The sequence below is a fragment of the Myotis myotis genome, unplaced genomic scaffold (genome assembly GCF_014108235.1).
Source record: "Myotis myotis isolate mMyoMyo1 unplaced genomic scaffold, mMyoMyo1.p scaffold_m19_p_3, whole genome shotgun sequence".
NCBI lineage: Eukaryota > Metazoa > Chordata > Mammalia > Chiroptera > Vespertilionidae > Myotis > Myotis myotis.
The window spans coordinates 175,061,522-175,085,035 of record NW_023416335.1 but is presented as its reverse complement, the minus strand read 5'-3'; the positions used below and the strand labels follow the sequence as shown (position 1 = coordinate 175,085,035).

The following is a 23,514-nucleotide window of genomic DNA, read 5'->3' as shown; positions in this document are numbered from 1 at the left end:
AAATTTATCTTAAACTTGGCCTTGTAATTGTGATACACAAGGAGTCTTGTATTCGAGCCTTTTTTAAATGTACTAAAATTACAAAAATGGGAAAAAAAGGTGTTGTCTGCTCTAAGTCAGTACAAAAGGATTACTATTTAAAATATAACTGAACTGGTTTTTGTGTGTTTTTTTTAAAGAATGGGAAAGACCCTATACAATGACACCTGCTGGGCTGAGTGAGCCTCGCTGGTGGCTCTGCATCAAGCATCCCAGGAAGGCAGCCCACATACCTCCTTCAAGTCGTTGTCCAGGCCCATGTGCTCGGAATGCTGGCGGAGGCGGTCTTTCCTGCGCTGCGTGGTGGCGCTCCGACTTACCCAGCGACTGAGAAATAGAATCCACAGGTGAAAACAAACCCAAGCAATGCAGTCACTTCACTTTAAAAACAGAAAGAATGAACTGTCCAAAACAAAAGACCGACAATACTTACTTTTCTTTTTAAAATACACGACAGCTTTACTGAGATATAACTTAAATACCATACAATCACCCATTTAAAGCATGTAGTTAAGTGGTGTTTAGTATATGCAAAGAGATATGTAATCATCACCACAATCAAGACTTTTGTAAAAAATGTGTAGTTATCTCCTCTGTAATGACCTTCTCCTTTCCATCTTGCCCACCCAACACAACTCCAAACCCTGAGTGAATAATATTACCCTCTCACTTCCTTATTCTCATACTCATGTAGGTTAGTTTTTTATTTCATTCATGGCTACCCACGAATCACTTTACCTGCCCTTTGCCAAGACTCCCAAACCCCCTCAAAAGACTATTTCCACACCTTTCACTTTATTCTCAAGTACCTCCACACAACTGAAGACCCACCTTGCCTCCTTCCCCACGCACTCTATTTAGTGATGCACGCACAGACACCTCATCTTTCTTCTAATCCCGAAGTATGAAACATACTGGCCATGCCTCACAACTATTTGTTCCACCTATATCCCTGACCAGTTCTCTCTTGCCTTCTTCAGCCTGCTCTATGAATCACTGCCTTTGCTGCCAACCCTATTTTTCTCCCCCACCTGAATATTTCCTTGCAGCTTACAAGCATGCTGATCCTCTATAGTTATGTTGAAGTCTCTTTCTTCACTCTTCTTATGTAAAAACACTTTATAAGTTTAGATGTGAGGCCTTTATTTACCTCTGGCTCTTCAGTTCATCTCAAATCAGCTTCTTCCCATGAAAATGCTCCTGATGGAGCCAGATACCCCCACCTGCCATATGCAATGGCTATTATTCATTCCATTCTTAGCTTACTCAAACTCTCTGCTACATTTACTACTGCTGATCACTCCTTTTACCTTAAAACCCCAGCTATTTTCAACTGCCCCAGTGTTTCCAATGGAAAGCTCTCTCACATCTGAGCCTTTGTCCATGCGGTGTTCTCCCAACGTCTATTCATCTTCCAGATAGCTTAGAAGGCACACGGAAAGTGTTCTATGATTCTTCCAAATCTAAATTCTACCCCTCTTATATTCCCCAATTGTAGTTCCTACCAGTGTGTTATTCTTACTTATCTTTCCTCTCTACTATAAACTCTTGAAGGGCTTGTATCATGTCTATCAGCCATTTTACTGGCAGATCTACTATGTCACCTGCCCCTTCTATAAATACACCTTAAATAAATAATCACAGATGCAACCTAACATTTAGTTTTACAGATGTTCATCATAGTACATATGCAGTGTGTTTCCTTTATTCCGAGACACATTTTGGCTTTTACATGTTCCTGAAACTAGGATATACCTTTCTCTCCAAAAGCATGCTGAATGCATACTTTTTGAAAAAGCTTTTGAGTTAATCGCAGATCTTACACCCAACAGTTAGAATTAATTAAATGTGTTCAAAACACCCTAACATTCAACAATAGGAGGTACTATGGAAGAGTGTCCCTGATACAATAATGAATTAAAAAAGCAAGGCACAACATTCTACAAACAATATTCTAATTTTGTAAAAAAGAAAAAAGTGTGAACATGCACATATGTGTGCACACACACCAGGATCCATGCAATGGAAAAACACCACCAAATGTTAACATATCATGATGATGGCGTTATGGGTGGTTTTAAAATTTACCCTATTGCTTTCCAGTAAAATTTTGAATGAATGTGTATCATTTTATATTAAACTATTTTTAAAAATTTCCCAGGTTTGACTATGTACTCATCAAACCATTCTAAGAATATTTACTCTTGAGTATATCCTTGACAGCAGAGATACCCACAATTTAAACTGAACTTATAGCCCTGGCCGGTTTGGCTCAGTGGATAGAGCATTGGCCTGTAGACTGAAGAGTCCCAGGTTCAATTCCAGTCAAGGGCATATGCCCGGGTTGTGGGCTCAATCCCCAGGAGGGGGAGTGCAGGAGGCAGCTAATCAATGATTCTCTCTCATCATTAATGTTCCTATCTCTCCCTTACCTTTCCTCTCTGAAATAAATAAAAATATATTAAAATGAACTTATATTTTAGCCATTCAGGAAAAGTCATATTGCATTTCTGACAACTTATTACTTTTAATTATTTTATTAATAAAGTATCCAATTTACAAAAAAACTTAAAATGAGAAAGCTGCTTCTTTTGTTTCTTTTAAAATACTTTATGCATGCCTTTGGTTTCAAGCTTCTCAATCATCTCATTTCAGTATGCTAGAGGAACACTAAATAATTATAAGAAAAATGGTAGCAAGAAAGGTAGCTTCTCTTAATATATATATATTTTTTAAAAAAATATAGGTAGGTTTATATCAGGGGAAAAAATGTGCAAAGATCTAGTGATAGATCTCTGAAGGGGAATCCTTGGAAATCTCCCCAAGCAAAGGATCAATGTAAGACTGTAAAAAGAATACAAAGAAAATTGAGGAACCCTAGCTGGTTTGGCTCAGTGGATAGAGCATAGGCCTACAGACTGAAAGGTCCCAGGTTTGATTCCGGTCAAGGGCACATACTGGGGTTATGGGCTCGATCCCCAGTGGGAGGCATGCAGGAGGCAGCCGATCAATGATTCTCTCCCTTTCTCTCTGAAATCAATAAAAAAACATATTATACTAAAAAAAGAAAGAAAATTGAGGAAACTGAAAAGATCCAGAAAAAACATAGTAAGACTCTGACAAAGATTTTTTGCTTGACCAAACGACAATCCGTGCACTTCCCTGTAAAATCCAGTTTTAGTAAGAACCCTGCCGAGTCAGCTGAGGAGGAGCTCCCACCCTCAGGGTACAGGAGCTCTTTTCTGATTGTGTTCCTCATCCTTCACATTCCCTGGGTGATGCCCAATCACCTGGCCAGCCTTCAGCAGGAATCCGGTTAGGACAACTGAGTCTGAATCCCTCCTTACCCCTAATGTTTCCTCTTAGTAACTGTCCATCTCTGCTCCTTGGCTATAAATCCCTCCTTGCCCATCACGTGTCTGGAGCTGAGGCCAATCTCTCTTCCCCACTGCGATACCCCACTGTGGTGGTCCCTACACCTTCCACCATGGTCTCTTGAATAAAGTCTGTCTTACCATCTTCAAAAAGTGTCATGAATATTTTTCTTTAACAACTCTGGAGCGGAGTATAAACATCAGCTGATAAAAACTTTATACAATAAAGGGAAAGAGTAAAATATAAGTAACAAAAAAATGTGTAGCCCTAGTCAGTTGCTCAGGGGTTAGAGCGAAGGCCCTGAGGACGGAAGGGCCCGAGGCTTTGATTCCAGGCCAAGGGGACATACCTCGGTAGCAGGCTCAATCAAGGTGCACGCGGGAGGCAACCAATCCATGTCTCTCTCAGATCAATGTTTCTCTCTCTCTCTCTCTCTCTCTCTCTCTCTCTGTGTGTCCCTCCTCCCTCCCTTTCATCTCTCACTAAAAAAAAATCAATGGAAAAATATCCTCGGGTGAGGATTAAAAAAAAAAAAAAGACGGGTATAGATTTTTGACCTGGAGGCCCTGAAAACAGCCCTGTAGAAAAAAAAAATAACAGTGTAAGATCGTAAAATCTGTTCAGTGTTTTAAGAAATTAAGGCTACTAGGTAGGGTGGTTTCAGTAAAAATCTAAAATGGAATCATGACAGCTAAATAAACCTATATAATAAAAGCCTAATATGCAAACTGTCCCCTTGGGTGGTCTTTCGACCGGGAGACCAGGAGTTTGACCACTTGCTATAACGTATGTTGACTACCAGGGGGTGGTGTGGAACATGGCGGGCGTCGGCGACACGCTGCAACCTCACCAGCTACCTGAGGGCAGGAATGATGGGGACGGAGGTGCAGTGAGAATGCAGGGTGTCTGCCGAGCTTGCTCTCACTCCCCCTGCTACCCTCCTGCAGGACACCAGCGCTTCCATGCTGGGGAAGCCCCCATGCTGAGGTGCCGGGGCGCCTGCAAGGAGCCCGCCCCACACCCATGCGGCCTCTTCTGGGTGAGTCGAGCTGCAGCCGCCAGGATCGCAGGGGCCAGTAGGGCTTCCCGTGGGTTTACACAGGAGCCGGTCTGTGAGGCTGGCCAGGAGAGAATGCGCTGCCCGCCTGGCTTCTGTGCAGCGACACTGGGTGGCCCAGAGGCCCACGCTGCGTCCCAGCTCACAGCGTCCGGCTGCACTCACCGCATCGCTGCGTGGCATCGCGGGCGCTGTGACTCAGGTGGAGGGGGGCACGCAGGGGCCCGGGGGCCCAGGGCCTGGGACCTGCCCTTCCATGCCAGACACTTGTGCTTCGATCACCGGCCAGGCCTAAGGCCTGCACTCATGCACAAATTTCGTGCACCAAGCCTCTAGTTAATATAATAAAAAGAGGGGTAGAATATAAAGAGCAGAACGTTCCCCTTGGCAGACAAAGTAGAAAAGACTTTAGGTAAAGAAAAGGATAAATATTAACTTACATAATATAACTAGCATCTTATTATACACTCTATGGGACAAAAATGCCCTATTTAATTTTATTTTCAAAACAGGTAAATGAACACCTGCTTTAAAAAATTACTATAAAATCCACACATTCCTGATCTGGTTAAGTAATTAATTTATTCTTTGCATTATTAAACCTTATTTACTAAGCATAATTTTACCAAAGATAATATTTGCTGAATCACTAAGGATTGCTTATTTGCTTTTGCCTTGTAAGCAGCATATTAAATTCTCGCTAACAGTTGATCAACCATTTACATGGGCATGGTTATAAATCCCTTTACCCTGAAATTAGTTCTGAGATATTTTTTCTTTCAGACTACAGTCTCTTTGAAAAGACAATGCTTGGGCTCTGTGTGGAAATGGGAAACCTTGAGATTATATATAAGATTATAAGCAAAAAATATGGCAGTAAGGTTTAAAAACTGAAATCTTTCCTCCTGAGAGCTCCCTCCTTCCCTTCCCTGCTTTATTTTTTCATCATAAGTCTTATCACTGCCTGGCAGGTTATTTGTTTTACATATTAAGTTTCTTTGTTTCTTTTCTCCTACTTGAAAGCAGGGATTTGGGTTGTTTTGCTTATTGCTAGGCGTTCAGTATACAAGACAGTGCCTTACATTTAGGAGGGGTTCCATAAATATTTGCCAAATGAATGAATGAGCAATCTAATGCTATCAAAAGGAAATAAAACTATTAAAATTAAAAGTCTCCCTGTATCAAAGTGATTTAAACAGGATATTTTATAAATAAGAACAGTGAATAAATTGATGACTCATCTGTTCTGGATGGAAAATTCTCACCCATTTCTGAAAAATAGAACATTATATCTAATACCCTGACCTGGAAAGTTTGAACTCCCAATAGTCAGCATCTCTGAGAACATGCATTTCAAGTTCAGTGTTTATGAAAGTAGGGGCAGCTCTAATGGAGGGTAAAACCCTGTCAATTAACTGAACACATTGCAGCTTCTTTTCCTTTAAGAGTCTAATATTTATCATTATAAATCTCTACCCCTTACAAATCTGTCAAAAAATTTGGAAATGCTCATCACTACTTTATTAAAAGCATCCTGGGAAATAAAGAGTTAAGTACCAAAAATTCTGCAACATATAGAGTGCAGCAGATCATCTGAAAGGTAGAAACGTCATACTGTTATCACAATTAGCTGGTATATTAATATTAATAATAGAAAAAGAGCAAAAGGGAGGCAAGGCATTATAAGCACGGTCAGCTGGGCAGCTTCACCAGGAAGCTACACTTCACGCCTGGTCCATTCCCTGCAAACCACCGGGGGGGAGGGGTCCAACAAAGGGGGAAATGGGCACATGCACAGTGAAGTCAGTGTGACGCAGGGAAAGTGCTACCCTGTCATCCCAATGCAAGCCCACAAAAACTTGGGAATACAGAATCCCTAGACCAGTGATGGCGAACCTTTTGATCTCGGCGTGTCAGCATTTTGAAAAACCCTAACTTAACTCTGGTGCCGTGTCACATATAGAAATTTTTTGATATTTGCAACCATTGTAAAACAAAGACTTATATTTTTGATAGCTATTTTATATATTTAAATGCCATTTAACAAAGAAAAATCAACCAAAAAAATGAGTTTGCGTGTCATAGGTTCGCCATCACTGCCCTAGACAAAGAGGTCTCTCTCTGTTGTTCTGCTCTTGCTCTGCTCCTGCTCCCTTGCATTCTCTTGCTCCGTGACTCACCCGCTATGTGGTCTTAAGTAGCTGCATGGCCCCTGGCCATGTGGACCCCCCATGCAATAGACTGCAGCTGGGAACACAAGTCAAGCTAACCAGATGCTGGACTGGACTTAAATATGGAACAGAAACTCTGGGCAGTGGCCTTCATTCTTGCTCTAAAGACAAGGCTGGACTTTTTCCATGGCAAGATGGAGGGAGAAGGGACCTTAGAAGGGAACCTCCTTAATTTTACATCAATAAAGCTTTTCACAATACCTCATCCTCCTGTGCAAGAATCCCACTTCCACCAGACACAAAGGGCACCCCACTGATAATACTCTTAGGCCATCTCTTAAGAACCTTCATATTACTTATTTCAAGTAGGCCACTTAGGCCAAAAGGCCTAATTCCACCTCTTTTGTATGGCCCTCACTGATTCTACACTTGCCTTCTGAAAACTTAGGCAGCTCAATGCCACGCCCACGTTGTGTTTACTTCAGTCTTCTAGCCCATTTCTTTGCCACAGCCTGGCTTCTTTCCCCCTTTTCTCTGACTCTCTTTAATTAGATCACAGGTGTAAAATGGTATTTTCAGATGAGAAGAGAGGAAAGTGATTCCAATTTGTCCAAAGTTCCTAAGCTGGTTAGTGGTAAAGAATGAAGTAAGTTCCAGAACTGCTGATTTCCCAAAGTTCTTTCAAACTTACTGTATTCCCCATTAATAACCTTCTTTGCATCTTTTCTTGTAAAACCCTTCTTTATCATGCACTTGCTAAAACACTTGTATTCACCTAAAACCAAGGACTCCCCTAAACCCAAGTAACTGAGCCCATTTTTAACCATATTCAGATACTTTCTGGGAAAAAAATCATCTTTCATAAAGAATGACAGGATTTATCTTTCTTTTTGCTTGTTTTGCAATTTTTGCACTCAACACTTAAAAAATATAAAGATGACGGTATGGGTTGAATTGTGTCCCCCAAACAGATATGTTGAAGTTTTAGCTCCAATACCTGTGAATGTGACCTTATTTAAAAATAGGGTCTCTGCAGATGTAATCAAGTTAAAGTCATTAGAGCAAGCCCTAAACCAACAAGACCAATGTGCTTATACAAAGAGGAAAGTTTGGACACATACACAGAGAGATGACAGTCATGTAAACAGGAAGACAGAGACTGGAGTTTTGCTACTAGAAGCCAAGGAGTGGGGCCACCAGAATTTGGAAGAGGCAAAGGAGGATCCTCCCCTAAAAGCCTTGCCAATACCTTGATTTTGGATTTCCCTCTTCCAGAACTGTAAAAGAATCAATTTCTGTTGTTGTTAATTAAAAAAAAAATTATTATTGATTTCAGAGAGGAAGGGAGAGGGAGAGAGAGATAGAAACATCAATGATGAGAGAGAATCATTGATCAGCTGCCTCCTCCACGCCCTCTACTGGAGATCGAGCCTGCAACCCAGGCATGTGCCCTACCCAGGCATCGAACTGCGATCTCCTGGTTCAGAGATTGATGCTCAACCACTGAGCCATGCCGGCTGGGCAAGTTTCTGTTGTTTTAAGTCACCAAGTTTGTAGTATTTTGTGACAGCAATCCTAGGAAACTAATACAGATAGTAAAATGACACAGATAACGAAAGTACAACTTTTGTAATTCCATTAGACAGATTAGCATTATCGTTAAACACAGTCAGTTAAAGAAAAGCTATTCCCAAGTGCACATTACCTAAAAAAGAAAAATCTCTAGTCTTTGGATTCTTTTACATGAGCAAATTAAAAGTCAAACCCTATCTCAAATGAATTAATTTGTTCTTTGAAAAGGGTAATCAGATTGGTAAAATGTTTAATGGCTAAGCGTTACTCCATTAGAGTTGCAGAGCACACACCCTTCATTCATTCCTCAACCAACTACTCAAGTAAAGAATGTGCTTACTTGTTATTAGTTGGCCCTGTTGCCAAGACATCGGACTGTAACTTTGGAAAGAACCCTTGCTCATATTTGCCTTGACCAATTTTCATATCAAGTAGATGTGGATGGATTGCAGTGTGATCCATTTTCATCAGCCGCTGCTCAACTGACTGGGCTACAAAAGAAATTTGTAACAAATTAGAGACATTGGCTAAGCTGTAAAAAATAATTCTTCCTCCATTCATGCACCTACAAGGAACTCATTCTTTCTGACATTCTAAAACAGATTTTTACTAAAGCTTTTCAATATCAGTATAAGTACAAAAAGGATAATCTTAAGTAAATGCTGGATAATTAATTTCCACAATATTTCTACCTTTGTCAAAAGTAGGGCAGTGGGGATGAAACATCATTACAAGTTTCCCGTAAGTGGGAAATTCAACATTCTTAATGGATGGCAAATATTTCCCTTGAGCTGAAAGACAAGTAAAGAGAAGGGAACAGCAAGCACAGAAGCCTTATATTAACTGTATTTCTTTGTACAAAGACCCATTAAATAGTCGTGGTTCTTTTTGTAAAAGCAAGGAATTTGTAAAACAAGGAGCTATGTGAAGTTTATTATTTTTAGTAACAGTCACATTCTCATTAGTAGGAGTCTTAGGAGTGTTTATTAGATCAAGGGGGTAATGCAGAGACAAATAAAACAAGCAGGCATTTAGAAAATGTCCAGAGGATAAAAAACCTGACCTTTTAAAGAATGGGACAGAGTTAAAAGGCAGGAATTACTCAATGTTCCTATTTTAAAACCATTGAAAGTTAGAGACCCAAGAAAAAATGAATTATGTCTTTGGTTAAAAAAAAAAAAAGAAAAAATCTGGCCCTGGCCGGTTTGGCTCAGAGGATTGAACGTCAGCCTGCAGACCTAAGGGTCCCGAGTTCGATTCGGATCAAGGGCACATGCCTGGGTTGGGGGCTCGATCCCCAGTTGGGAGCGTGCAGGAGGCAGTCAATCAATGAGTCTCTCTCATTGATGTTTCTACCTTTCCCTCTCCCTCTCCCTTCTTCTCTGAAATCAATAGAAAGATATTTTTAAAAAATCACAGTCTTTAAAAAAATATCTGGTCTTAAATGTTGTCATTAACTGAATTTTCAAGAGGAAATGTAGAAAATCAAGGCTATGTCTCCAATCCTCTGCCTAGAAATTACTAAAACAGGAGAACGAGCGGGGACTGTGGTTGTGTGATAAATAACAGAAAACACTGCGGAACTGCTAACATTGGGATTATTCTGCTTCTTTGAATACCACAGATTTCGTACTGCCAGTTATTGCCCAAACAGTCTAAAAAAATTCTTTTTTGGGTGGGAAGGGGTCTGCCCATGACGCGCTGCTCTTGTGAGAAGAACACGCTTAACACCATCTTATGTGAGATCAGTGCTTCACCCAGACCAGATGTTTGTGTCTGACGATAATAGTGTTAAGGTAAGCTCTGAGGAAGCTACTATTACCTTCTATGACATAAACTTCAAAATGTTAAGCTTCCCTAATTTTTCTCCATAGAAATTTATCCAAAATTTTTTTGAACTTCATTTTATTTTTAATGTATAACTTGTAACTTATCTTGAAACATAGTCCCTATGTTCTATGCTGGGCAAAAAGGATGCCAGGTTTCGTTAAAAAATATTTTTTTATCATTGATTTCAGAGATGAAGGGAGAGGGGGAGAGAGAGAGATAGAAACATCAATGATGAGAATCATCGATTGGCTGCCTCCTGCATGCTCCCTGCATGTGCCCATGACTGGAATTGAACCTGGGACTCCTCAGTCTGCAGGCCGAGGCTCTATCCACTGAGCCAAACCAGCGGATGCCATGTTTTAATGTGAAATGATATTTAATTATCAACAATGACCCCTGGCACTCCACAGCCCTATTTATGCTCCCAATACTTCCTAATATTTATAAAGCACAATTAACAGATGGTTTAGGCAAAATAATGCTTAGATTCATGGCATGAAGTTCCTGCCAATTTTATGTTCCATGAAATACTACAAAATTCCATCTCTGCCAACTAGTGCCTCTGTCCTCGTGAAAGGAAAATGAGCTTCCGTTTTTTTCCATTGGATTTAAATGACAGAGAAATCCATCTGATACTGAGTTATTCTCCTTTAGCTAGGAATCTTTTTGAAACATAAAAATCGTAATTCACAATGAACTATTCTCAGGTTTACATGTAAGGATGCCATAGGGAACATAATGCAAAGCTACTTTTCAGTGATTATGCCACCAGTGAATACTGAACATTCAGAGATGATTAAATGCCTGCTTTAAGAGATCAGGGCTGTTATAATTTCAAGGGTTTGTGCCAATATCCAGTTTCTGTGATTGGTAAGGGAAAAGAAAACTGCATTACGATCAACTTGTTGCCTTTCTGCACAGAAATCATGAGGTTCTGGTGCCACAATGTCAACAGCGGAAAACCTCTGCCTAAATAATTCACCTGCAAATCAAAATCCTTTTTAGTTAAGAGGCAAAAGAGAGACAACAAAAGGCAAAAACAGTACACAATAAAAATCCAATGTTGACAACAAAATCCCAACCTTCACAGCTCATGCTGGAGGAGGGGGAGACAATTTCATCTGTAAAAGAAACAACCGCGCCCTCTTTGAGGAATGGCCAGTCACAGCCAGCTGCCTCCTTCTACTTTTTAAAAAAGTCTTTGATAAATTAAATTCCTGGGAGACTACTGACTGCGTTAGCTGAATCTCATTTTCATATGTGTTAAATCTATCATGGTACATTTTCAAGAGTATTATATAATTTCTGTCATGATAGTGGGAGTATCAAATTCTCTGAGAGGCTGAAAGAAAATCTATGTTAATTGAAAAGATTCCTGGAAGGACACAAAGGAATCGGTGCTGAGCTCCATTAAAAAAATTCTGTCAGAAAGGGAAGAGTGAAGTTGGCTCAAAAAGGCAGTATCCTCTTCGGATGGCCTTTAAAGCACTGGAAGTCAGACTAGACTGCGAAAAGGCGGAGACCATTCGTTCATTCTGCCCCTCATTTTCTAGAGACACAGCAGTGCTGCTGCTTCCTGAAGGCTCCAAGGGTCAGCCCTCAAGGACAATGTTGCAGCCAGTTCTACAGAGACCCATACGGTCACATGAGACAGTATTTACATCCTTCTCTCCTCTACGGTCACATGAGACAGTATTTACATCCTTCTCTCCTCTACGGTCACATGAGACAGTATTTACATCCTTCTCTCCTCTACGGTCACATGAGACATTATTTACATCCTTCTCTCCTCTACGGTCACATGAGACATTATTTACATCCTTCTCTCTGTAAATATGCAACGACAGCCTCACAACTCCTTGACTCTGATCTACTTACATAAAGTGAGAAAGGCAAGTAACAGAAGCAGAGCAAAGACACTGCACATTTGCTACCTCCTTTTCCTCCAGACGAAAAACTGCTTTCAAATAGCTCCTACATTTGCAGAAATATTAAATCAAAGGAGGGGGCACTCAGGTGATAAATATGTTTACTTGGCAAACATATTTACAGAGTTAGGAACCAGGGATGAATGCATAAAATTGGGTGGATCGGTACATTTTACGTGTTTCTTTATTAAATGTGTAGCTCACATCATAGTGAGGCTTCAGGGGCTAGAAGAGCCGTGGGCAAACTACGGCCCGCGGGCCGAATCCGGCCCGTTTGAAATGAACAAAACTATTGAAAAAAAAGACCGTACCCTTTTATGTAATGATGTTTACTTTGAATTTATATTAGTTCACACAAACACTCCATCCATACTTTTGTTCCGGCCCTCCGGTCCAGTTTAAGTACCCATTGTGGCCCTCCAGTCAAAAAGTTTGCCCACCCCTGGGCTAGAATCACTCTCACTTGGGTTCAAATCACGACTCCACCAATCACAAACTACACAATCACAAGCAAGTGGCTTGACTGCTCAGTTTTCTCAACTGTGTAATAAGGGTAGTTATAAAACAAAAGTAAATGTGCCTACAACCCCCCCTCATCATTAAGATCATATGCAAAAGGGCATGTAAAACACACTATAAAATGTTCAGCACATAGTCAGTAGTCAGTAAACACTATTAATATGACTGTTTATTCTGTAGACTACTATATTACACTGGCCCCAAACTCATAATTCTTGGAGGGGGAAACTGGTGTCAGGGTTAGGAAACCGCTAATTTGAATATAAGAATCCAGAGATGTAATTTCTATTAAAAAAAGCCATTGTAATTAATGGCACCACGAAACTAAATATACAGTCATAGTTATGTAAATTAGGCAACATCTCAGATTTACTATTTTAAATGAGTACTTATCTTTTCCTGGATAAAGAGAAAAGAGGCCAGAAGTAAAAAAAACAACATAAACAGCAAGACAGAAATTAACATTTTTTTCCATTAAGGTGATAAAGAAAACACGATAAAAAGCATAGCAACCTTGTAATCATACACCATTCAATTTACTGTTTTTCCTCTTCTAAGAGAAATGGAATGTCAAGTAGGAATGGGATGGACATAAACTCACAGAAACAGAAGGGAACAAAACTAAAGAAAGTACCTCTTACAAGGACGAGCCATAAAGTCTAAAACTGACAATATTTTGGCTTATAAGGCCAACAATGTATACAAAATAACCATGGATTTTAAGTTAATTTTAAAAGGCATGGCAAACGTACCTGCTTCTTTTAAAGTGCTGCATTTCTGATATATGGATGTCCTCAAGGTGGGTGCCCTTACATTATACAGTCCTATCTTCTCAATCCGAGAGTCAAAGACCCTAAGCAAAGGATCTTTCTCCTCCCACTGAGACATAATTTTGTTATCAATAAAGGTGGCAAACATCTGTGTTTCAATGAAGCGTGAAAGAAATGGCAGGTGTGGCTCAGGCTGGTCACACAGAAAGGAAGCCTGTAATGAGATAATTAAAAAATTATTAGGGCAAAGAGACCCACCTCAATACAACAAAAATATCTGTTGCTAAGGTCATTCTTTTTTTTTTTTTTTAAATATATTTTTTTATTGACTTTCCACAGAGAGGAAGGGAGAGAGACAGAGAGCTAGAAACATTGATGAGAGAGAAACATCGATCAGCTGCCTCCTGCACATCTCCCACTGGGGATATGCCCACAACCAAGGTACATGCCCTTGACCGGAATCGAACCTGGGACCTTTCAGTCCGCAGGCCAACGCTCTACCCACTGAGCCAAACCGGTTTCGGCAAAGGGCTTCTTTTTTTAAAAAATCTTTATTGTTGATAGTATTACAGATGTCCCCCTTTTTTCCACCATTGCCCCCCTACCTGGTTCCTGCCCCGCCCCAGGCCTTCACCACCCTACTGTCTGTGTCCATAGGTAATTCATAGATGCATATGTTCTTTGGTTAATCTCTTCCCGGCCCCTCTTCTTCCCTCAGATTCATAAGTCTGTTCCATGTTTCTGTGCCTGTGGTTCTGTTTTACTCATCAGTTTATTTTGTCCATTAGGTTCCTTATTTGTTTATTTTGATTTCTTTTCAAATCTTGTAACACACAAAACTGACAAAATTAAAAATTCACTTTGCCTTCCTTTCTTTCTAATTTCATGGAATTTCAGTCACTTAGGTCTTTATCTCTGATCCTACCTTTCAAACCTGATTTACATTCTGATCCTCATGACCATCATGTAGGAAATAAGAGCATCATTAGTAAAAGATGATAGCTCAGTTGCTACAGGATCATCCATCTTCCTCTTCACTGACCATCAAATTTGACCCCTTCCCCCAGTGAGCTATAATGTCTTCTGCTATTTCTAGCCTACGCAATATACCTTCAAGTCATAAGGCATTGAAGTGATTAACTGATACCATAATGATATATACACAATAACCTTAACTAAAAACAACATGGAGTTTGTCTTTATGGGTGAAATCTTTTTGTTCTTCTTCAAGTGGATGTTTTTCTAGGCCCCAACTCTGTCAGAGACTGATGGGTGAGTATTAATCAAGATCAGACTCCTCCTGGACCTGTGCTGACCGAATAGTCTGGGCCTTAACAACTGAAAAAAGCATTCTCTAAAAAACCATCCGAAACCCACCAAGCCTTCGGGAAACGTGCACAACACGCTCCTGTTACCGGTTTGTCTGCTGCACAGAATGGCCAGTACATTGTAATCAGCTTTTAATTCACAGTGTTCATTTTTTTTTTCCCTGTGGTTCTTCAGGTCTGTGTGTCTAGAAATCCTAGCTGCAGTTTGGTACCAGCTGAAATTTGAGGATGAATGACTACTTCAGCTGCTGGGTTGGTTTGACTTCTCGCTCTTCAGAGCAGATTCAAACAGATTCGAGGATGGGAGGGTAAGTTCCGATGTAAGAGTACTCTCCTGAATACTCATCGGCTTCTTTCTAACACGTTTCTCATTCTGAAACTTAGGGAGCCTTTTAAAAACTTCCTTACAGAAACCCACTTACTTAACTTAAGTACTTCCATAGTTCAGTTATATTTACACATCCAAATAGCCAGAAAAGGGTTCACAGTAGTCTCTAGAAATCAGTTCATCTTCTTAAAACAGTGGTTCTCAACCTTCTGGCCCTTTAAATACAGTTCCTCATGTTGTGACCCAACCATAAAATTATTTTCGTTGCTACTTCATAATTGTAATGTTGCTACTGTTATGAATCGTAATGTAAATATCTGATATGCAGGATGGTCTTAGGCAACCCCTGTGAAAGGGTCGTTCGACCGCCAAAGGGGTCGCGACCCACAGGTTGAGAACCGCTACCTTAAAAAGTTATTTCACAGATAAACAGCAAGATTACGTTTTATAGAGCAAAAAGCCTCCCCCCACCCCCCAAATAGGCCAAATGTCTGGCTTTGATATTCAGACCCTCAAGGACCACAACATTTAAGGTCCACAAAGACTTATCTTGCACCACTAGTATGTGACAGTCCTGTAAATTCTCCTACTGGAAAATTAGATGATTACAAGCCTTCAGGAATCCAACATGAAACTTTCATTTCTCTAGGGGTTATATAAAAAGAATTCCATTTATAGTTTCAAGCTACATAAAGATTAAGGAGGAAGAAAGTACCAGTGCCCGATTTAGATAAGAATTTGAATTACCCCAAGCATCATGACTGTACACAGCAGTTCCAAGCTGAATAGGAAAAAAATGTGGAAAAATGGTTAAGCTTAATGAGAAAGGAACCTAAGAGCACAGATACATTTGAAGAAGTGAAGGCTTCTTAAATTATTTAAGAAGTTTTCTCAAACATAAAGGGCACCAGAACTTAGCTGTTCATCATAGTTTATATCCTCCACCTGAAAAAAAAATCTGATGAAATCAGAAAATAATCTTTTATACTACCCACTCTTACAGAATTTTAAAATTAACATTTATCTGTCAGATGCTCCAAGATTGTAGATTAGGCTCTTAGAATGGGTTAGCCCCTTTAAGGGGTCTTTCACAACAAAAGGATACCATTTAGCGAAAAGCCATAATTCATTCTAATAGCAATATCATGCCCCAGCTACCACAGAGGCAGGAGACGGAACTACACCCTGGTGACCTGAAAGAGTTAATGCCCCTCCCTTAAGTGCTTTTGTCCTGGGGGAGAGGGGGGGGGCGGGGAGTGCCCGATGGATATGTCAAAAAAAACCTGGCAGAATAATCTGGAGTAAACCTTAGCAAGACTTCAACGCCAGCAGGACAATCAAAAGCTGGTGGTACTTTCTGTTTTCCTTTCTCCAAAACTGAAACAGAACCTTAGGCTTATAGTCATAAAACCTAATTCATTTCTCTTTCTCTCTTTTGATCCTCGAATGAGATAAAAATTAGGCCTCTGAAACTAAACTGTTTGTTACCTTTAACATGGACAAATCATAACTTCATTATATTGGAGACAAAATATAAAAACAGGGTTTATTAGAAAAGGAATAGGCCTTATTTAACTACACCTGATCCTAACTAAAATAAGAGTCAATGAAACTCTTACAAGATCAGATAGTGTTAACAGATTTCAAAAACCTGTGAAATCTGAGTTTCTATAATTCAAAAATTTCAAGTACAGAACATTTAAAAATGAAATGAAAGGCAATTTAATACAAAATTCAATAGCCGGCTTAATGAGCTACTTGATTTGCTTTCCTGTGTAATTGTTTTATCTAGTGTAAAATACTGGTAAAGAAAAGTTCTTAAGGACAGGGAGAGAGGAAAATAAAAAAATCTGTGTTTAAAATAAGTTAGCAAAATCAAGTAAGATAGCCCACTAAGAACCATAAAAGGAAACGATGGCTCTTTTTACTTTGTCAAAGTTCTGCATCTGTTCCCGGTTGGTGAGCCAGGATTCCATGTCCTGGGCACTCTGAATCACAAACGACTCGTAGTCGGCAAACATCTGGGTAAAGCGGTTAGCAAACACCTCTCGGAGCTGTACGTTGAGCTGGTAGTCCCTTAGCTCTGCCTCTTCACACTGCAGCTTCGAATCTTTTTCTTTTTCACCCAGAGAGGCAGAGAGGTCCATTTTTTCCACGGTCACACCGGTCCGCGTGGCCAGAGCCTGGAGCCGGGCTATGGTTTCGTTGCCCTTCAGGAACTCATACATGCTGATGCTATTCGTGGAGATGTTGCCATTCTTTTTGTCATTGACCAAGTCTTTCAGAACCAGATTCTTCAATTTGGTGGCACTCTCACTGCAGGGCAGGCTGCCCTCAGGAGGGATCCCAAACTGAAGAAGAACTTCTGAGAGTTCCTGGATAAAATCCACTTTATTGGGGAACTGTGGAAATTCTTCAGGCAACTCGATAAAATGGTTGTCAATATCCACAAAACACAAGTTAGCCTAAAAGAAGGGGGGAAAATGGTTTTAGAATAAAGGAATTTTAAGTTCTAAAATAGCCTTGCCAATTATTAGAAACAAAATCACAAATTACACAGCCTTTTATGTTAACCTTCTCATGGTTAAGGACTTTTAATTCTTTAAAAGGAAATCTGTGTTGCCAGCAGTTTACCTTTATGTGAGTGTTCTATACCATATGTAATAGAAACACATAATTTTCCTGGGTCTCATCAATTTATTATAATCAAGACATGCTTCTGTAATACACGGCATCCATTAGGTATTCACAAGTGAGTAAAGGTGCACAGACTGATAGTAAGTACTTTACAAATCGAAGGCACTGGGTGTGCTCACTGAATGAGCTTGAACTTTCTATGCCATTCCACTGCTCTAACACCATTTGTAATTTAGAAATAACAACAACTGCTAAAATTTAGCAGCTACAGTACTCCCTCCCGCCCTGAAAAAAATGGGATAAAATTGGCAATCCAAATTCACAGCAAACCCACACATTTTTACTTTATCCCAAATTAGCTTCAACCTCTTGGACAACAAAACCATTTCAGAAGTTATTAGATAAGAACAGGAGGCAGAGGGAGGTGGCAGAAGCAGTTCTTAAGAGAACAATAAACGATTAACCTTTGGATAATTAAGAGCTGACTCAGGATCCTGACATTTCTGAGTTGGGGAAAAGAGGAGATAGTAATCAGAGGAAATGTTTTTATGAGTTTGCTTCTACTCTAGGTTCTCAATAAAAAAACTTTTAAATATTTTTCAAGTACACATGGAACATTCAAGGAGCCAAGCACTGCATAAAATTTTGATTATCTCTCAGGTACTTGATTATAAGTAGACTCCAAAATGGAATTTTACTTTTACTCTTCAGACCCTCTTAATCTGAACAAGGTTGTGAGTATAAAGGAAGACCGAAACCCTAGTCTGGGGAGGGAAGGGGCACATAAAACTGATTCTGACTGCATTAGGGGCTGAACACAGGGCATAGGGTGCAAGTCAACAAACAGAAGAGGAAGCTTCATCTGTGTTTCCCCATCTCCCTCCCCAGACCCCCCCTCACCCCGCCCCAGGTCGGCCAGGGGAGAATTCACATGGTCCTCTGGTCCTGAATGCCGAGGAAAGGTGAAATGAGGAGAGCCAACAGTTGGATCTCTGTTTTTCTCTTCGTGTTAGATATTGATGAGCAAGAAGTATAGCAAAGTTCCAAATCAAGCTCAATACAAACTCAAGATATCCCCCACCTAAAAACAGAGAACCAACAGTAACTTCTTCAAGTGTGGTGTAACCTTCGAATCTAACCCATTAGTTCTGCAGATGAGGAAACTGAGGCCCAAAAAGGTGGTTGACTTCCTGACACCTGTCTCAGATATGCATTCTCTAAGGGCCTGGTGGTTTAAGGGATTTTTCCCTACATCTTTCCTCTTCTCCAATGTCAACAGTTTTCTCTAAATGAAGTAGAGCTTGAGTCACACATCTTGCTGAAGACAGTAGTGCTGTTGACAGCTTTCTTTAAAACCACATCTTTACATGTATTTTAGTCTCTAGAAAGCAGGCTATATTGAAAAGCTTACAGGGAGAAAGTAGGTCACCCTAATTCAAATGGATGATTCAATATCTTTAAAATGGAAGAAAAAATCCACTAACTTGCTAATCTAAATGTTAACCAGCAACCTCGCACCACTTACATCTTGTACTGCTTCCATTTAATGCCTTCCTGCTATCCTTTTTTATCCCTCACCTTCTCCTAGGAAAAGAAAAAGTGATGCATTTTGGGAAATTTTAAAGCTTGTAATGCTCATGTCATCACTGCTGAGCTGAAAGTGTGTGGCAAGGTGGGTGTTCCAGCACCACGGCTACTGGCCTGGCTCTGTGTTCCCATGAGACTCTCTGTGAATGGAGAGAAGAGCCCAAGCTGGGGCTTTGATTATCACAGAGCAGAGATGGGAAATGGGAACTTTTGTTATAAAAATGTATTGAAGCGCCCTGGCTGGTTTGGCTCAGTGGACAGAGTGTCAGCCTGCGGACTGAAGGGTCCCGGGTTCGATTCCGGTCAAGGGCACATGCCTGGGTTGCAGGCTTGATCCCCAGTAGGGGGCATACAGGGGGCAGGAGATTGGTGATTTTCATCATTGATGTTTCTATCTTTCTCTCCTCCCTTCCTCTCTGAATCAATAAATATATATATTTTTAAAAAGTGAGGTGTCATCCTATGCAATTATTCCTCAGTGCTATATCCTTCCACCATCATCCCCACCCCAGAAAAACACAATACAACAAATGGCTCCCTGTACCCATCATTTGGAATCATGGGGAAAGTGAGTGGGTGGTTAATTCTAAGGCTATGTAGTTACATCAGTCAACTAACAACTAAAGTCATACGTTCTTAAAATAACCATTTCGTAAACATTTTCACAACTATTCTAAGAAGCCTTGTTATTTTTAGTTATTATTTTATTTTACAGTTTTCAGAAAAAGGTGGGGGGTGGTTAGTGTATTAACCAGTAAGTACTTTTTTAAATGGCTATTTTTATACCTATTTCCTCCCGAAATTATGTGAAGTACATTATTTCATCTCATTGTAAAATGATACCAGAGCAAAGTGATATACTTTCTTCTGAAAGCCATGTACTAATTTATACTTTCTATACAGAAGCACTGCTATTGTCACAGCTGATGCAAGTAATTTCATATTATTCTACTCTATGAATAGATAGGCATGTATATTTATTGAATAGTGTTGATTTAATGAATAAAAAAATTAGAAAATCACAGATATTACTGTAAAACTTACAAAATTTTTTAAGTTTATCTTTAGAGTGAAAGGATACACACAGAGACAGAAAGATTTCCCAACTACATCAAGGCAGTATTTTTTTAAAAATATATCTTTATTGACTTCAAAGAGGAAGGGAGAGGGAGACAGAAACATCAATGATGAGAGAGAATCACTGATTGGCTGCCTCCTGCACGCCCGTTACTGGGGATCGAGCCTACAACCTGGCATGTGCCCTTAACCAGAATCGAACCCGGGATCCTTCAGCCCACAGGCCGACACTCTATCCACTAAGCCAAACCAACTAAGGGGGTAGTATCTTAAAATCCTCAACAATTATTACTCATGCAAAAAATGGAATGATAATATTTACATATAAACAAAGGATCTCATAAAATATCATCTGAGTAACATACAAATAGACCAGATACTCAAGAAACTAAAACAGGTCACTGTTTAAGACTTTAAAACAAAATTCACTTGGCCAATCTATTTCTCTTTCCTTGAAAATTTAAAGGAGTTACGTCTTTAAGCCATCACGGTACTGAGATCAGCTTAATAAAGGAGAAGACAAGAGCATTCAGGTAACAAAAAAAAGAGGCATGATAAGGAGGAAAAGCAGAAAGCATACACGGAAGCTTAAAAGACCAACTGCGTGTTTTATATGATCTGAATCATGCTTACTTTCCCAGGAACAGAAATGCTAATTTTGGTAGGAAAATGTTCATTATAATAAAGTAAGCAATGGATGATTACAGGAATCAATACTGAGTATGATGGCTGCAGCTTAGTGTGTTATTTTTAAATTCACTTATTAAAATGAGACATTCTATGGGAAATAAGAAAAAAAAGTGAAGCACAGCACGAAAGATTCATTAAGAAAGGTGCTAATTAAATAGATAATAACGTAATTAACCATTTTATGTTTTTTAATAGGCCATGGCATTCATATCGATATTTCATTTCAAAGGCTTAACACTGTAATTCTGAGGACCCTAAACAACAGCTAAAAACCAGATTTAAAATGCTTTCAAAAGTTCCTGTTTACTTTCTCCTTAAACAACATTTGAAAATATAACCCACAGAAAGCACAGTAACCTCAAGGGGCCTAAAAACTAGGGGTTAGAATTCTTATCTCTACCACCTAGCTAAGCTGACATTTAGAAAAAGTTGATAACTAGCCTTAGGCCAGAAAACAACGAATACTAAAGTATTTGATATTCCCATTATCCCCAGCTTGCTGAAAGATGTTACTTTTCATTTGATGGAGGTCAAGAATCAAATTCGCCTCGTTTAATACAATGATTTCAAAGGATGTTAAAATTGGGCTGCATTGTTTTAGAAACAAAATGTATAATGTGAATGGGGAAAAGGGAAGAAAATGTCATTAGAATAATATAGCAATTAAGTAACATTACTATTGTTCCATCTTCACAAATTTATATGCCATCGTCCTGCTTTGCACCAGGTTCAATTAACTACTGTCACAGTAACCACCAGGAGTCAGGACCTGCAGTCACTAGCTCTGCCCGAAACCTACTTGGGAGATTCAGAACAGAGACAGGGTTTGGACAATGGCAATACTATCTAAGGGAAGTATCCCTGACCTAAATCAACAAACAGCAAATGCTTCATCATTCATGGTAACTTTTACCTCTTGAGGAAGTTCTAATTTAGAACGGTCAGTTCCTTCTTTTGACTGAAGACCCATCAGATAAGGGACAGGAGCATCAAGAAAATGTAGCAGAGAAGCAGGGAGGATGGGCACATACACATGCTGCCACTGAAATGGGAACAAGAGTGTGGTGATGCCTTCCGCCACCGTCATCAGGCGTTGGTAATCTGCACAGAACAAGGAAAAACGGAGGGGAAGATTCCAAGTAAAAACACAGTCACGGCATTGAGCTCGAAAATACCAATTTCCAAAAAAATTCTTGTGCTAATAAATAAAAGCTTTCTTTATGACCAGACAGAAAATAGGTCATTTCTACCCCACCGTCATTAAAGAGTTAAATGGTTTCATTTGAATGGTTGTAAGAGAGGATGGGTAGGTGGGAAACATCATCATACTCTTTGCTTCTGAAATCACCGGTATGTGAATTTACTTAAAATGTGGAGGAAACAAGAACTAAGTAAACTGCTCTTGGCACTTCTCCCATTAAAATTGTACCAGAATATAGCTATTGATCACTTCTTGTATACATGTACATCTATACAATCGCCAAATTCAGAGGCTTTTATTTCTTGTATATATAATTATCCAGATTACATTTTTATTAAACTTCATTTTGTAAGTACAAGAAATCAACAGATATATGCATTCATAGTCACACTTTCTATATTTCACCCCCAACTATAGAACTATCAAATCTGGGGACAAAGTGAAAAGTTATCAGAAAATTAAAGGTTGGTTTTTTATTTTATTTTATTGTGTTTTGTTTACATGAACTAATTTATCAAAACTAAAAACTGTCTACAATATTAAAGGATCCTTTCTCCCTAGTTCTGAGATATAGCTGACATATAACTCTATTAGTTTTATAAGTACATGGTGATTTGATGTGAGTATATATTGCAAAATGATTATCATAAGTTTAGTTAATATCACCTCACATAATTACAAATAAACTATCCTTTTAAACCACTCTGTCATCGATGCTTTATAAAGCTTTATTAAAATGCAAGGTTAAAGACAAAGAGAATCCTAAAAACAGCAAGAGAAAAGCAGTTACCTACAAGGGAGTTCCCATAAGACTGTTACCTGATTTCTCAACAGAAACTATGCAGGCCAGAAGGAAGTGGCACGAAATATTCAAAGTGATGAGAAGCAAAGACCTATAACCAAGATTACTCTATCCAACAAAGCTATCATTTTGAATTGAAGGATAGATAAAGAGCTTCCCAGATAAGAAAAAGGTAAAGGAGTTCATCATCACCAACCCAGTATTATATGAAATATTAAAAGGTCTTCTTTAAGAAGAAGAAGAAAAAAGAACAGTAAAATGGCAACAGATATCTACCTATCAACAATTGAACCTGAAACACAACATAAATGAACAAGCAGACTAGAAACAGACTCACAGAGAGAAAACTGACAGTTGCCAGATGGGATGGGGGTGGGAGGGATGGGTAAAAGGGGTGAAGGGATAAGAACTACAAATCTGTAGTTACAGAATGGTCATGGTGAAATAAAGTATAGGGAATATAGTCAATAATATTGTAGTAAATGTGTATGGTGTTAGATGGGTATGAGATTTATTGGGATGATCATTTAATAAGTTATACAATGTCTAATCACTGGGGTGTACACCTGAAACTAATATAATATTGTATGTCAACTGCAATTG

General features: G+C 39.3%; 1 protein-coding gene across 7 annotated transcripts in view; it reads right to left on the bottom strand.

Annotated features, from left to right (window-relative positions):
- Window positions 1-23,514, bottom strand: part of DENND5B (DENN domain containing 5B) — a 175,763-nt gene that overhangs the window by 48,215 nt on the left and 104,034 nt on the right. For 3 of the 7 annotated variants that reach the window (XM_036298012.1, XM_036298013.1, XM_036298015.1), the window contains 6 exons: window positions 21,822-22,009; window positions 16,846-17,382; window positions 13,244-13,475; window positions 10,940-11,026; window positions 8,555-8,705; window positions 273-366 (listed from right to left, as the gene is read on the bottom strand). In XM_036298012.1, the coding sequence (XP_036153905.1) occupies window positions 273-366; window positions 8,555-8,705; window positions 10,940-11,026; window positions 13,244-13,475; window positions 16,846-17,382; window positions 21,822-22,009 (1,289 nt within the window). Of the gene's footprint in view, window positions 1-272; window positions 367-8,554; window positions 8,706-10,939; window positions 11,027-13,243; window positions 13,476-15,664; window positions 15,699-16,845; window positions 17,383-21,821; window positions 22,010-23,514 lie in introns of those variants that run through there. The other 4 variants (XM_036298014.1, XM_036298016.1, XM_036298017.1 and 1 more) reach the window with 2 other exon arrangements.